The sequence below is a fragment of the Ochotona princeps genome, chromosome 2 (genome assembly GCF_030435755.1).
Source record: "Ochotona princeps isolate mOchPri1 chromosome 2, mOchPri1.hap1, whole genome shotgun sequence".
Classification (NCBI taxonomy): Eukaryota; Metazoa; Chordata; class Mammalia; order Lagomorpha; family Ochotonidae; genus Ochotona; species Ochotona princeps.
Window position 1 is genome coordinate 106105858 of NC_080833.1, and position 15429 is coordinate 106121286.

Below are 15429 nucleotides of genomic sequence, written 5' to 3' on the forward strand. Positions count from 1 at the left end.
GCCTATTTGGAAGTTCACATTTGATGAATAAGTAGTTCTACTGTACAGCTTAGAGACTGAATCTGGAGTTTTCATGGCCCTACTTTAGAGAGGCCCTTGGTGACAGGTGGGATGGGGCCTCAGACATTGGAAAAATTTGTAGTATCCCCCAGTCTGTCTTGAATAACCTGGGATTAGCAAGGCCAGAAAATAACTTCTTTGAGAGAGAGGCAGAACAAGTGAGAAAAGGGTTTGATTCAAAGATATAGCCAGCATTCACCTATTTTTTTTTAAGATTTATTTTGATTGGAAAGTCAGATTTATGGAGAGGAGGAAAGACAGAGGGGAAGATCTTCCATCCGATGATTCACTCCCCAAGTGGCTGCAATAGCCAGAGCTAAGCTGATCCAAAGCCAGGAACCTGGAGCCCCTTCTGGGTCTCCCACATCGGGTGCAGGGTTCCACGGCTTTGGGCCATCCTCGACTGCCTTCCCAGGTCACAAGCAGGGAGCTGGATGGGAAGTGGATCCGCCAGGATTAGAACTGGCGACCATATGGGATTCCGGCATGTACGAGGCAAGGACTTTAGCCATTAGGCTGCTGCGCCAGGTCCCAGAATTTACCTCTTAGGTTCAATAATCCCCATCCATTCCCAGTCGGAATAGACTTGTTCCTGACCATGTGTGTTGAGGGACTTACTGTCATCCTGTACTTTGTATGGTCTGGCAGTGAGAGCTGGCCCCTCACTCGAGCCTATTTGCAGACTCGGGTGCGCTGTTGCTATCCCAGGGTGGGTCAAGCCTCCTTCTGACATTAGCCTTCTGTCCATGTGGCTCACCGGGACCTCTGCGGAAAGTGGCAGGGCTAGGAGCAGGCTCCAGGGTTCTGCATGGCTAACTTCTCTGTCCCGAAGTCCCAGCCACAGCTTGCGGAGCCAATGCCATTGGCGAATCGGGCTCATCCTTTCCCCTTTCCGATGACCACAAATTCCTTTCAAGGCAATGTGACCCGCCTATCCCTACCATATAAGGACAGCTTTGGTTATAATAGCTTAGGCAAAACAAGCCCCACCCAGAACCTGGCTGGCTGTGACTTTGGCCTGGGCGGCTTGCCAGGTAAGGGCACCTGCCAGACTGGCTTAGGCCAGTCTGAATGAGCTGGCCCTCGGTGCCTGCCTTTGCAAGGCGTTGGAAAAGTTGTCTCGGCTTAGGTACGGTAGAGGAGAATGTAGGAAAACTTCCGCAGGTATTGCCTCTGACCCCTGTAGAGGCAGGCAGGGCGATTCGTCTGACCTTCTGATCTTGGGGGTTGAAAGAAAGCGTTTTGAGATACAACTACACGTCCTACACAAAACTGTCCAGGGAAGCTGTTCAGGTCACTCCAAGCCACACCTTTACGGAAATCCGAGCGAGTCCACGGGGGTGTGAACAGAAGTCTCGGCTCCGCCCAGCTCACGCTCTCCCTCATCGTAATTGGCAAGCAGCCCGTGGGGGCGTGGCCTATCTTCAGCCCGCCCCCGACGCGCCTATAAAAGGGGCCGTTCGCCGCGCGCCCGCCTAGTAGGAGCGAACACTCGGGGCCGTCGCGGGTTCGTTCTGTGTGCTGCTGGGGGCGCCCTCCGCGGGAGGAAGATGAACGGGACGCGGAACTGGTGTACCCTGGTGGACTTGCAGCCGGAGGGCCAGCCCAAGGTAAGGCGCTCCGCCGCCCCTGCTCGCTCGTTGTTCTTGGTCTCTAATCCCGCCCCTCCCTCCCATGCCCCGCGCCGAGGTCGCTGACATCACCGGGCGCGCGGTCAGCCCTGCGAGGCGCTCGCTCGCTCTCTTTTTTTCCTGTTGCCCCCGCTGTGGGAGGCCGAGGGGGTCCCGGGGAGTCGCGGGATGAACTGTCGAGGCTCGAGGTGTCCCTGCCCTTTGAGGAGGACACTGCAGCTGCCGCCCGGGTCTGAACACTGGGAGCCGCGCGGGTCTCGGTGTGCGTTCCTCAGGCGTCCTAGACCGGGTCCTAGGAAAAGGAGCTCCAGGCAGGGGTCCCCAGCGCCCCTGTGGGGTCCGGCAGATCATCGAACTTGTCCATCGGTCCTGGTGGCCTCAGAAACGTTTTTAGGAATTTTCTGCTGCTTTGGGTGATGAGTAACAAGAAAAGGGGTCGCGGGCAAAAAACGAAGGCGTGGGAACCGAGAGCCCAAGTCGTACGTAGTGCGACTGCTCTTGGCGCCGATACGGGGCCAGGAACCCTTCGCTTTCGTTTGGAGGGCTAGAGCTGTGCACCTGGGTTGTACGTCTGGTGTTGGGGGTGCGGGGTCACTTCTCGCGGATTCCTTCTGCTCCTTTCCTTTTCCTGCCGCTGTTCTGTTCCCATCCCCCTATCAGCCAACCCAGGGCTTCTGGGACGGTTGGTTTGTTGGTTTTGCTTTGGTGTCCAGCTGACAAACCCCGGGTACGTAGGTAGATGAAGGGGGTTAGAATCAGGACTGAGAAAGGAACGGAAGTGACCCACGCAAGGGATGAGGGTTGTGGAGAGGTGGGGTAAGAGTAAGGTAGTTTGCCCGGTTCCCCTCGTGCCCTGGCTCTCATCCCTCCCGTGCCCCTATTTTCCTCCCCGTCCCAGCTCACCATATGTAACTCTGTTTCTGGGCTCAACTGGGGTAATTTAGCAACGGTGTGTACATCTCATCAGTTTCCTAGCTTCTGTGGGTGAAGGTGAACTGGGAGCCAAGGTGATGGGGAGTCAGTGCCTCCCCCTCCGTCGGATTCCTTGGCCCTCTGCCCGGCTCAGCATGCCCCGGGTGGAGCTAAGCCAGCTGCTGCTGACTTAAGGGTTCTTCTTCAAAGAGTATTTGTGGTACAGGTGCTCATTTTAAGTTTAAGATACAGAGGACCATTTAGCAGTTTTCACCTTGCTATCTCCACTTGTGCCCCCTTTGCATCACCAGTCTTGTGCTGCCAAATCCTGCTCTTTTATAGCCTAACACTTTCCTCCGCCTAGGACCCTGAAGAAAGAAAAAAAAATCCCCTTTTGTCCTTTGTTCTACTGTGTGCTCCTGCTCGCTGATTTGGGGTGGTTGAGGCAGGGGAAGTGGTTATGAGGTAGATAAAGGAGAGCGTGCTTGGGTTTCTTTTTTGCTTGCTGTAGAGAAGAGATCCAGAGGAAGCCATGCGACCCAGGCCTTGGAGGCACTGAGCATGAGTGGTCACCTTTGCAAGCCTTTGCTGGCTCTGCTTCTTGTCTCATGGGCAGAAAGACAAGATGGGAGCACAGTGAGCAAGGAATTCAGTCTGCAGCCATGGATCAGCTTCAGGGTAGCTGGAAATCTTTCAAATAAAGCGTAGCCAGAAATTCCCACTTATTCGTTCTTTCAAGCCTGGACGTGAAACTAACTTCCTTCTAAAACTGATCCTGAACTAGCAATTGCCCAGATCTGGGAGACATTCCTGGGCCGTTAAGGAAGGGGAGGAGATGGTAAACAGTCCATCAGTCAGGAGTCAGGCTTGGTTCTGGATTCCTCTCCTCTGAGCCAGCTTGCAGATAGAATTTATGACCCTGGACAGTCCCCGGAAGCTGTTGTATATTCAGATCATTGACAAAGGGCTCAGAACACATACAGAGTGAGTGGACAAATAGTGAACAGATGTTTCTTCTGGAGTGTTCACCTCAGCAGTTGAACTAGTGGGAGCCAACACCCTGGGACTCTGGGTGTTTCCCCACCAGCCAGGCCTTATGCCTTAGTTAAATGCACACCAAGTGGATGCAGAAATGTGGCTAATACACTCTCCAGGTTATTGTTGTGGTTGGACACAAACACAGCAGGTACAAGCAACCAACTGCAGGTCATAACCATAGTGGGCTGGAAATCAACTTTGCAGGTTAGAACCAATGCAAAAATAAATAAGTAATAATAATAATAATACTCCTCTTAGTGTTAGTGATGGGGTGGGCATGTTTGGCAAAGCTTTTGTTTCCATTATTAATATGTGAATGTATCATATATGTATGTTTGCTTCCTGTTATCCTGATGTAGAAATGTTTTTTAAGTGCAAGTTTGCAAGCCATTGTAATATAGTTACACTGAAAAGAGTAAATAAACTTGAAGCTCATTTTTACTAGATGTTTCCATTTAAATTCCTTTGGTTATAGTAAACAACAGAGTGAGTCTGCTAGCTGAAGCAGAAGAGGAATTAATTAGAAAGAAATGGGGCAGCTCACAGGATGTAAAGGAAAACTTAAGGAAAATTCATAACCAAGGGATTCCTGGGACTGGGGTGGGTGGTTATTGAGATTCCTGCTTCTAGGCAGACAACTCCAATTGTGCTAGGTCTTCCTGCCATTCTGCCCTAGGCGCTGGGGACAGGATGGTTGTGTTCTCCCCAGCAATGGGGCTCCTTCCCCCACACATGTTCCTTTCAGGGGAAAGGAATGGAAGCTATGTGGTCAAAGAACACATGGCTGTGACCTTACACTTAGTCATGGTGATATCTCTCTTTCCCTTCCTCTCCCTCCCTCATCCTTTCCTTCCATCATTTTTAATCAAAGGAATATATGTGTATGAGTTTTAAAAAGATTTAATAGGGACCAGAATTGTGGCACAGTGAGTTAAGCCACTGCCTGCAATGCTAGCATTCCTTTCTGCACCCATTTGAGATTCAGCTGCTCCACTTCTGATCAAGCTTTCTGCTAATGCGCCTGGGAATGGGCGGAGTGCTTGGGTCCCTGCCACCCACTTGGGAACCTGCATGGAGTTCCTGGCTTCTTGCTTTAGCCTGATCTGACCTTGGCCATTGTGGCCATCTGGAGAGTGAATTAGCATGTAGGAGATCAATCTCTCTCTGCCTTTCCCTCTGACTATCACTCTGCCTTTCTAACAAAATCTTGAAAGAAATCTGATCGTAACAGAAGTTCAACTGCTTTAGCTCTTTGTATGATGTTCACCTGCATGTTTCTAAGTCATATTGTGATCTTTCTTGGTTTATTAGTTTTGACATCTGTTGGCTTCTGGCTGTACTCATGCAAGGAAGAGTAATACTCCTACTCCCACATGCTCCTGGCCCATCCTCCCAGTGTAGTTATACTACAATTTTTGGCTGAAGTATGATTTCTGCTAATAGCATTGTAAATAAGGGCCTGGCTCTGGGGTGGAGTGAAGTTTGGGGCTCTGATGTTTGCTCTGTCCAAGATCCCTTTGGTAAATTACCTCATCTCTTCATTCTCAGTTTCCTCATCTGTAAAAACAGTGATAATCATCAGACCCTTCCCAGAGGTAGTGGTGAGGATTAAAGAAGGCAATACGTGTGAGATGTTAAGTACAGTGCCTAGCACAATGGACATGCCTGTTTTCTGCTTGCTGTAGGCTTAGGCTGGACTTTCACCTCCTCTGAGACCCTGGCCAAGGAGTAGAGGAAGAGGCTGGAAACTCTGGTCTGAACGTTTGCACCTTTGCTCCTTCTCATTGTATTGACATCTGTTTGTTCTCATTTGTTCCTTCCTTCCTCCCCCCTACTTTTTTTTTTAATAATTCAGGTCCATCTGATGGTAGAAGGTCCTATGGATGAGGGAAAATGTATGGTAGACTCAGGATGAAGACCTGAGTGACCTTTGGTAGTCCTAACTCCGCCAGAGTAGGTGGTGGTCAGGTTTATCTTTTGGCATCCGTTTCTGGTCCCTTTCCTTTTGTTTCTTTTTCTGACCTCAGGACCAAGGCAGTGGCCTCTGTGGCTCTGGGCTCTATGGGAACTAATCTGACATATTTATACTTTCTTAGAATGTTGGCCTTTTTTGTTTGTTTTCATTGTCTCTGGTTGTTATTTTTATTGTCTTGACCAAAAAGGTTCCTTCAGTACTTATGTGGCTTGGACATTTTTCCTCAGCTGAACCTTTTTTCTGCAGAATAGGTGCTGTCAGTCTGAAGGTCTTTCCTGAATCCTATGGTTGGTTTGTTTTAGCCAGAATTGTGAGTTGTAAAAATCTTACCAGAGGGGAATCACAGACTATACAAAATTGTATGATAAATTTCAAACATTAAAAAAAAAAAAAGGGCCCGGCGCAATAGTGTCATGGTTAGGGTCCTCAAACACGCCGGGATCCCATATGGGCGCCGGTTCTAATCCCGGCAGCCCCACTTTCCATCCAGCTCCCTGCTAGTGGCCCTGTTAAAGCAGTTGAGGACGGCCCAAGCCTTGGGACCCTGCACCTGCGTGGGAAACCCAGACGGAAGTTCCTGGCTCCTGGCTTCAGATTGGAACAGCACCGGCCGTTGCGGCCTCTTGGGGAGTGAATCATCACACGCAAGATCTTCGTCTCTGTCTTTCCTCCTCTCTATACATCTGCCTTTCCAATAAAATAAATAAGTCTTTTAAAAAAATAAATAAAGGCTTACCAGAAACTTTGTACATATATATTTTTAAAGATGTATTTATTTATTTGAAAGGCAGGGAGAGAGCAACATGAACTGACCTTCCATCATCTGGTTCATTTCCCAAATGGGCTTAACAGTGAGGGGAGTTAGGCCATGCCAAAGCAAGGAACCTGGAATTCCATCTAGGTCTTCCACACAGATGCTAGGGACCAAACATTTGGGCCATCTTCTACTGCTTTCTCCAGGTGCATTAGCAGGGAGCTGGATCAGAAGTAGAACATCTGGGTCTGGTGCAGTGGCCTAGCGGCTAAAGTCCTTGCCTTGAACATGCCAGGATCTCATATGGGCACCAGTTCTAATCCTGACAGCTCCACTTCCCATCCAGCTCCCTGTTTGTGGCCTGGAAAGGCAGTTGAGGACGGCCCAAAGCCTTGGGACCCTGCACCTGTGTAGGAGTCCTGGAGGAAGTTCCTGGCTCCTGGCTCCGGATTGACACAGCAGTGGTTGTTGTGGTCACTTGGGGAGTGAATCATCAAACAAAGATCTTCTTCTGTGTCTTTCCTCCTCTCTGTATATCTGACTTTGTAATAAAAATAAATGAATCTTTTTTTTTTAAGAAGAAAAAGTAGAACTTGAACCAGCACTCTGATGGGATGCCAACATCACAGGCAGCCACCTAACCCACTGTATTACAGTGTTGGCTCTGAACTTTATATATTATATATTTTTATAACAGATTTGAGATATAATTCATATCTCATTCAGTTTGCCCACTGAAAGTGTACAGTTTCACATTATAGTATATTCAGAGTTATACAGTCATCTCTACATCAGGTTTAGAATGTTCTCATCACCCCATAATTCCAATCATTAGCATTCCAACCATTAATCTCCCAGTCCTAGGCAACTACTAGTCTACTTTCTTTTTCTATTGATTTACCTATTTTGAACATTTTCTATAAATATAGTCATACAATATGTGATTCTTTGTGATTGGCTTCTTACTTTTTCTTTAAAAAGACTTATTTTACTTATTTGAAAGGCACAGTTAGAGAGAGTGAGCAAGAGATCAATTTTCCATCCATGGTTCACTCCCCAAATGACTCCAAAGGTCAAGGCTGGGCGAGGCCAAAGCCAGGAATCAGGAGATTTCTCCAGGTCTCTCATGTGGTTGTAGGAGGCCCAGGATATGGCCATTCTTTGCTGCTTTCCCGGTTGCAGTAGCAGGGAGCTGGATCAGAAGTGCAGCAGCCTGTACTCAAACCTATGCCCATATAGTATGCCAGCACTGCAGGGTGATGGTGGCTTAATATACTATATCATTGGGCCCGGCGGTGTGGCCTAGCGGCTAAAGTCCTCGCCTTCAATGCCCCGGGATCCCATATGGGCGCCTGTTCTAATCCCGGCAGCTCCACTTCCCATCCAGCTCCCTGCTTGCGGCCTGGGAAAGCAGTCGAGGACGGCCCAAAGCTTTGGGACCCTGCACCCGCGTGGGAGACCTGAAAGAGGTTCCAGGTTCCCGGCTTCGGATCGGCACACACCGGCCCATTGCGGCTCACTTGGGGAGTGAAAACATCGGATGGAAGCTCTTCCTCTCTGTCTCTTTTCTCTGTATATCCGGCTTTCCAATAATAAATATATATATACTATATCACAACAACAGTTCCTACCCCGGCCACAGAATCTTTCAGTTAGTGTGCTTTTATAAGGTTTATGCATGTTGTGATACAATCAGTCCCTCATTCCTTTTTATGGATGAGTAATATTTTGTTGTATGAATGGTTCAACCCAGACATGTTTGCCATGGGTATTGGTTGGTGGGCACTTGGCTATCTCTGCTTTTTAGCTATTAGACTTAATGCTGCTGTGTCCTTTGGCATGCCAGTTTTTGTGTAGAAATATGTTTTTATTTTTCTTGACAAGAAATGCCTTAGCATGGAATTGCTGGGGTAGAATCTTTTAAAAAGGATTCATTTTGATGTCATTGCTGCTTCCTCCAAAGGAATGAAAGGATTCTAAAATGGTAGAGGTCCAAATCTGTGACCCCGGGAAGAGAAGAAGCTGCTGACCAGAGAAACCGTTTAAGTCTGTCCCTTCTACTCCTTAGAACTGTCCCCAAGCAGCCCGTAAATCCTTCTGCACACCAACCTACCTCCCCCATTCATAGCCAGGTTCTTGCTTTCAGCAATAGGACCACTGATGTGTCCAAGGCTGCTGGGAATTTGGGGGGATGCTGGGCTTTGTGGGAGGAGGAACACAGGAAGGATCTGAGAGAGGAGGGTTGCCTAGGCACCAGGCGTTTGGCACCAGCATCTGCCCATACTTCTCTGGGGTGGAGGGGGGTGTGCACCCGGATGATTTCAATTCTAGACACATGTGCTCAGAGCAGGTGGGACGAGCTTCCCCGCCTCCTGGTAATTATGGTACCTGTCTCCTGGGGTCACAATGTCCAGGCTTACGAAATATCTTTGCTTCCTGGGAGTGGGAGGGGTAAGTGGGGGAAATAGGTATGTGACCTGGAAGGCAGGTGGCCCAGATTTGCTCGTGGCCAGCAGAGGCAGGACCAGATTGAAGCAGAGGCTAAGAGAAGAGAAATATAGGCTAGGGTAGGATGGGGCTGGGGAGACAGAGGAAGAAAAAAAGAAAAGGCCTGGGGCACAGAAGAGAATATCCCAGGCAGGTGTCCTGGAGAGCCTGGCTCTCCCACTTTCGCTCCTAGACACCTGTGTTTTTCCTTTGTAGGGCCGCCCTATTTAGAGTGTCACCTTACTAAATCCTTTTTTTCCTCATTTCACTCCTAGTCACTCTGGGTCAGCCCTCTGCATAGAGCTAGCCCAGCCCATGCCTCTGGGTAGGTAGCGAAGATAAAAAGCAAACAGCTATTTTGTTAGTTAACCTGTGGGTAGGAAGAAAGGGAGTGAGTCTTTGTGTCAGGTGCAACAAAGGGCCATCTCCGGCCTGCACAGCACAGGGCAGAGGGCAGTACCAAAACCAGAAGCCCAGGAGCTGGAGGTTTGCCCGCCCAGGAGGGCGTCAGCACTCAACAGTGTCCATCTGGCTTGCTTTGATTTTCTGCAGCTTTCTTCATTCCAAGCTCTTGAGAGTCTTTTTTTTTTTTTTTAAAGGAGCTGGCTATTCCCATTTTTCAGAGTCGGCACACTGAGGTGGCCCCTTCTTCAGCAACTTAAGAGATGCCATCCATCCATTCTGGGATAGAGTGGTGGAGGAGGAAGGTAGAATATAAAGTGAAATTAAGGATGTGGTTTCGAACTCCAGAGTCATTCTTCTGCCCTTTACTCCTCCCATGAAGAACAATCCCTTGACTCCCCCACCACCATGCATCCAGTCCTAGTGACCCCCCACTGGAAGCCTGGGGTGTCGGAACTGGAGGAACTGGGCTCTTTCCCGGTTCACTGGAGCCAATGGTGTGAGAACCCCTGGGGCGCCCCCGTTAACTTCCCAGGGACTCCCTGTTATCTCCCTATCTCTCCCTAGCGTCCTGATCTCTAACCCCTCAGCTATGGTTTACCCCTCCCTGCTCACAGGCATGAGTCACGGCAGTTTTGTTTGCACCAAGAGGCCCCGCTGTAATTGGGAGGTATTTGCTTCTCTCTGAGAATGTTTATGAGGTTAGAGGCCGCCTGCCTTGTGATTAGTGTTGCACCTTTTTCCCTAGAGAAGGCTTCACTTCAGAGTTCTTCGTGGGGACCACCCAACCCAGCCGACTTCCCAGAATTCCTCGGGAGAGGGATGCTCCCCTTAGTGAAGTGACTTGGCAAGTGCCGGGTATGTGCATGTTGCACGTCTGTCTAACGTGTTGGCAGCTGGGCCTCATCACGCCCATTTGACGCACAGAAATTAACTTGTTTGCTTTCCTTCTCCTGGTGTATATCCTTTATGCTAGGAGCATTGCACAAATCTTTTTTTTTTTTCTCCAAAGTTTAGAACATGCCCTGCCCTTGTTTGTGACTAGGAGTCCAGTACTTTTCCTTAAGGTTTGCTTGTAACAAGTGCCATGCAGCGTGTTGATGAACAGCCCAGATAGAAGCCTGGGTTTGGATCCTGGTTCTGCCTCTTAATAATTGCACAACCTTGGGCCCGGTGCAGTGGCCTAGTGGCTAAAGTTCTTGCCTTGAACACATCAGGATCCCATATGGGTGCCGGTTCTAATCCCAGCGGCCCTGATTCCCATTCAGCTCCCTGCTTGTGGCCTGGGAAAGCAGTCGAGGATGGCCCAAAGCCTTGGGACCCTGCACCCATGTGGGAGACCCGGAAGAGGATCTGGGCTCCTGGCTTCAGATCATTGCAGCACCAGCCATTGCGGTCACTTGGGGAGTGAATCATCAGATGGAAAAACTTCCTCTCTGTTTCTTGTCTCTTATATCTGACTCTGCAATAAAAATTAAAAAAAAATTAATTGCACAACCTTGAACAAGATACTTAATTTCTATGCCTCAGTTTTCTCATATGTAAAAGGGGATATTTTGGCAGGTGTTTGATACAGCAATTAAGACACATCTCAGCAAATTGGCCCTGTGGCATAACAGGTGGAGTTGCTGCCGGCAGCACTGGCATTCCAAATGGGTTCCAGTTTGAGTCCAGGTTGCTCCACTTCCAATTCAGCTGCATACTGGTATGCCTGGGAAAGCAGTGAAGGACATCCCAAGTGCTTGAGATCGTGTACTCACAGGGGAGACCTAGATGGAGCTCCTGGCTTCAGCCTAGCTCAGCCCTAGCTATTGCAACCATGTGGAAAGTGAACCAGTTGAAGCATGAGCTCTTTTTCTCTAACTAACTCTTTCAAATAAATAAAATAAAAATCTTAAAAAGACACATGTTGAATTTCCTATATACCCTATCAGAGTGCCTGGGTTCAAGTCACAGCTCTGGCTCCCTTTTCTGCTAGTGCAGATCTGGGGAGGCAGTGATGATGGCTCAAATAATTGAGTTGCTGCTACCACATGGAGACCTGAATGGAGTGCCTGGCTCCTGCGTTAGGCCTGGCCCACCCCCATCTGTTGTAGACATTTGGACAGTTAACCATAGGATGAGAGATCTCTGTCTCTCTCTCTCTTTCTAAGCAGAATTACAGAGAGGGAGGGAGAGATATAGATTGTTCATCTGCTAGTTCGCTCCCCAAATAGACATAACAGTCAGGGCTGGACCAGACCAAAGCCATGAGCTTCCTCCGGGTCTTTCACATGTGTGCAGGGGTCCAAGGACTTAGGCCATTTTCTGTTTGTGCTGCTTGCTGAGGTATGGTAACGGGATTGGAAGTGGAGCAGCCAGGACTCAAATCGCTGCCCACATGGGATGCCAGCATCTCAGATGGTAGTTGAATGTGCTGCCCCAGTGTCAGCCCTGCAGGCAGTGTCACAGTGCAGACCCTTTTCCTCTTGTAGGTAAATAAAACATTAAAAAAGAAGAAAATGGGAATGTTGATTGTACTACCCACTATATAGTATTGTTGTGAATGAGTTAATTGGCCCTTGGGATAGGGCCAGTATAGCCCAGCACGTAGTAATTGCTGTGTATAGGTAGAAGTTGCAATTATTAACACTGTACAGTGATGTGTGTATTATGTGTACAAAATAGCAAGGCTTATGAATTACTGTCTGATTTGCTTGTCCCCCCCCCCTTAACATTCTTGGAGAGTTTTTTCTGTCAGTGTGTGTGGTTTATTAGTAGTATAGTACTTCATGATATGGAAGTTATTATTATCCTTATTACTCTATTCACTCCTCCTCCTACTAGAAAATATCTGCATTGTTTCCAATTTTTAGTGATTGTAAGTAATACTGCAATCAGGAGTTCTTCATATAACTTCCATCATGTTAAAATGGATTTTTGCAGGGTACACTCCTAAAAATAGAATGACTAGAACTTAGGAAGTATGCAAACCCTTTTTGCTTGTCTTTAATTTATTTACTTGAAAGGCAGAGCAACAGACAGATACACCTTCCACTTCCAGGTGTCCATTCCCAGGGTTGGACCAGACCGAAACAAGGAGCCCAAAACTCCATCCTGGTATCCCATAGGGATGGCAGGGATTCAGCCACTGAGCCGTCCCCCGCTCCCTCCGAAGATCACATTGGCAGGGACCTGGGTCTGAAGTAGATGGGGCTTGAACCAGGCACTCTGATAGGGGATGCCATATAAATTTCCATTCTCCTCAGTGACGTAGGAGGTTTGTATTTTTCCCTGCATTCTTTTTTTTTTTTTAAGATTTATTTATTTTTATTGCAATGTCAGATAATACAGAGAGGAGGAGAGACAGAGAGGAAGATCTTTCATCCAATGATTCACTCACCAAGTGACCGCAACGGCCGGTGCCTAACCGATCCGAAGCCAGGAACTTCCTTCCGGATCTCCCATGTAGGTTAGGTGCAGGGTCCCAAGGCTTTGGGCCGTCCTCAACTGCTTTCCCAGGCCACAAGCAGGGAGCTGGATGGGAAGTGGAACTGCCGGGATTAGAACCGGCGTCCATATGGGATCCTGATGCATGCAAGGTGAGGAAATTAGTCACTAGGCCACTGCGCCAGGCCCTATTTTTTTTTCACTTTTTATGTAAATGCATCGTATAGTATGTTTTTGTGTCCAGTGTCTTTTACTTAGCATCTTTGTGAGGTTCACTGATATTGGCCGATATTGCCTTTTTATTCCTCTGTCCAGTTTATCCTTTTGACTCGTGATGAGCATTTGGATAATTCCTAGTGTGTGGTTACTGTGCAGATGCCACATTTAGAACACATAGAGAACATTCTAGTGTATGTGTCAGTGGGAGTCTCTGTGTGTGTTGACTGTTGTATAGAATGAATTGCTGCGTCCTAGAGCACAGGTGCGCTCATTGGTGGGTGCATCTGAGCAGTCCAGAGGGACTGTGGTTGAGAGCAATCCCATCACTGGTAGACAAAAGCTACCATTGTTCTACCTCCCCTGACCTGAGATATATGGAAGCAAATAGATTTTTGTTGTTTTGATTTAGTCATTTTGATGGTGGTGTTACTTTATGGTTTTAGTTTCTAGTTCTTTATGTTACCTAATGAAATTGAATCTTTTTATATATTTATTTATTTATTTTATGTGTGTGTCTATTAAATACTTCTACCTATTTTACTATTAGACTCTCTTTTTAAATAGATATTTGTTTTTGGAAGAACATTGGATTTGTGGAAAAGCTGAAATGATAGTACAAAAAATTCTTATACACCTTTCACCAGTTTCCCTCAATGTTAACATCTTACATTGCCGTGGTCACAATTAAAGAATCAATGTTGATACAATGACGCTAGCTTAATGGTAGGCTTTATTTGGATTTTACCAATTTTTCCAGTGATGTTCATTTCTCCATCAAGAATCCAGTCTGGGATACTATGTTGCATTTATTCTTTTTATTTTGTAGAAATTTGTGTATCTTCTGAATATCCTTTTTTCGACATATGTATAGAAAATCTCTTGTGTTCTGTGGATTACTATGTACCTTCTTATCCTGTATTTTTTTTAATTATTTATTTGAACGGCGGAGTGACAGAGAAGAGAGGTAGAAAGAGAGAGAAAAGAGAGATCAGTCTTTCATCTACTGGTTCACTCCCCAAATAACTGTAACAGCCTGAAGCTGGGGACCAGGGGCTCCATCTCTTTCTCTTCCCAGGCTTTTTAGCAGGACGCTAGATCAGAATCAGAGAACCTGGTACACTAACTGACTGTCCAATATAGGATGCTGGTGTTACAAGGGGCAGCTTAACCCTTGGTACCACATGTTGGCCTTGCTGTATACTTTATTAATGGTGTCTTTTGAGAAATAAAAGTTCTAAACTTTACCATAGTCCAATTTATCCATTTTTCATTTTATAAGGAGGATGCTTTATGCCATGTTTAGGAAAATATCTGTCTTTGCCAAAGTTATAAAGGCATTTTCCTGTAAAACATTTATTGTTTTGCTTTTTACCTCTAAATCTGTTATCCACCTAGAATTGGTGTAGAGTGTGAAGTAGGAGTTATATAAATCTCCTTCCAGAGTGAGGCATTTTTGATTTAAACATATAGAATTGTTAAAATATCTTGAAGAGTCAATGTGCAGGAGCGTTTGAATGCAGCACTTAAGGTCCCATGTAGGATCTCTGCAACCCAGGCCAGAGTGCCTGGTTTGAGTCCCAGCTCCCCTCTTTCCAGTTCAGCTTCCTGCTAATGGACACTTTGAGAAGTAGGGGTGATGGCCCAAGTACATGTATACCTGCCACCTGTGCCACCTGTGCAGATTGAATTCTGGACTCCTGGCTTTATCTAGAGTTATATTGTATTTTGGAGGAACTGGAGGAATGAAGCAGTAGATGAGAGGTCTCTCTCTCCTTTAATTAAACAAAAAAATGAAGAGAAATAAAACATTAAAATATATTCCTCTCTATGAATTTTTTGCATTTTCACATGTCTGCTTGTATTGATCACTTGATTGTTACTCAAATATCATGCCGTCCATCCTATCAACTAAGATGCTAAGGCTGAAGGAGGGTATGATCAAAATACACAACAAATGAAGACCAGACCTGTTTGAGCCAAGGCCTAACTGTTCCAAATGTGTGTGTGTGTTTTCCCTGCAAAGGAGAGAAATTGGCTTGAAGGACTGTGAGTGAAGTGGGCAGGAGGTCTGGTGATTTTCTAGGCTGTACTGCCATGTATCCTTGCCTCAAAGTGTGAACAAGGAAGATAGCTTTTACTGTTATACAATTGACACACACTCAAATGAAATAAAAAGAAATTGGTAACTTAATACACTGCTTAGGTTGAATAATTGACCTTATGAAGTAGAATCCCCTAGCCATTAAAAACCAATTCTGAAGAATATTTAATATGATCGAAATTGAAATGTTAAAGCAGACAGAAGCAAATATTTAACTGTGTGTAGTGATCCACATGAGGAATGTACATTAAAATGACAAAGGATGCACTAATATGTTAATAGTGGCAATTTGCAGGCAGTTGATTATAAATGCTTATTTATTATATTCTCCAGTTTTTCTCTGAACAATGGATGAAAGAATTCTTGTTTTAAGAAAAAAATATTATAGCTTCACATGCCGTTACAAGAAATAATAGAAGCC

At 46.5% G+C, this 15429-nt stretch overlaps 1 protein-coding gene across 3 annotated transcripts in view; it reads left to right on the forward strand.

Annotated features, from left to right (window-relative positions):
- Window positions 1-1568: 1568 nt before the first annotated feature.
- The window catches only part of TUFT1 (tuftelin 1), a 53126-nt gene continuing 39265 nt past the window's right edge, over window positions 1569-15429 (forward strand). For all 3 annotated transcript variants that reach the window (XM_058660269.1, XM_058660267.1, XM_058660270.1), the window contains exon 1: window positions 1569-1670. In XM_058660269.1, coding sequence (XP_058516252.1) covers window positions 1611-1670 — 60 coding nt within the window. In that variant the 5' untranslated portion in view covers window positions 1569-1610. The remainder of the gene's footprint in view (window positions 1671-15429) is intronic.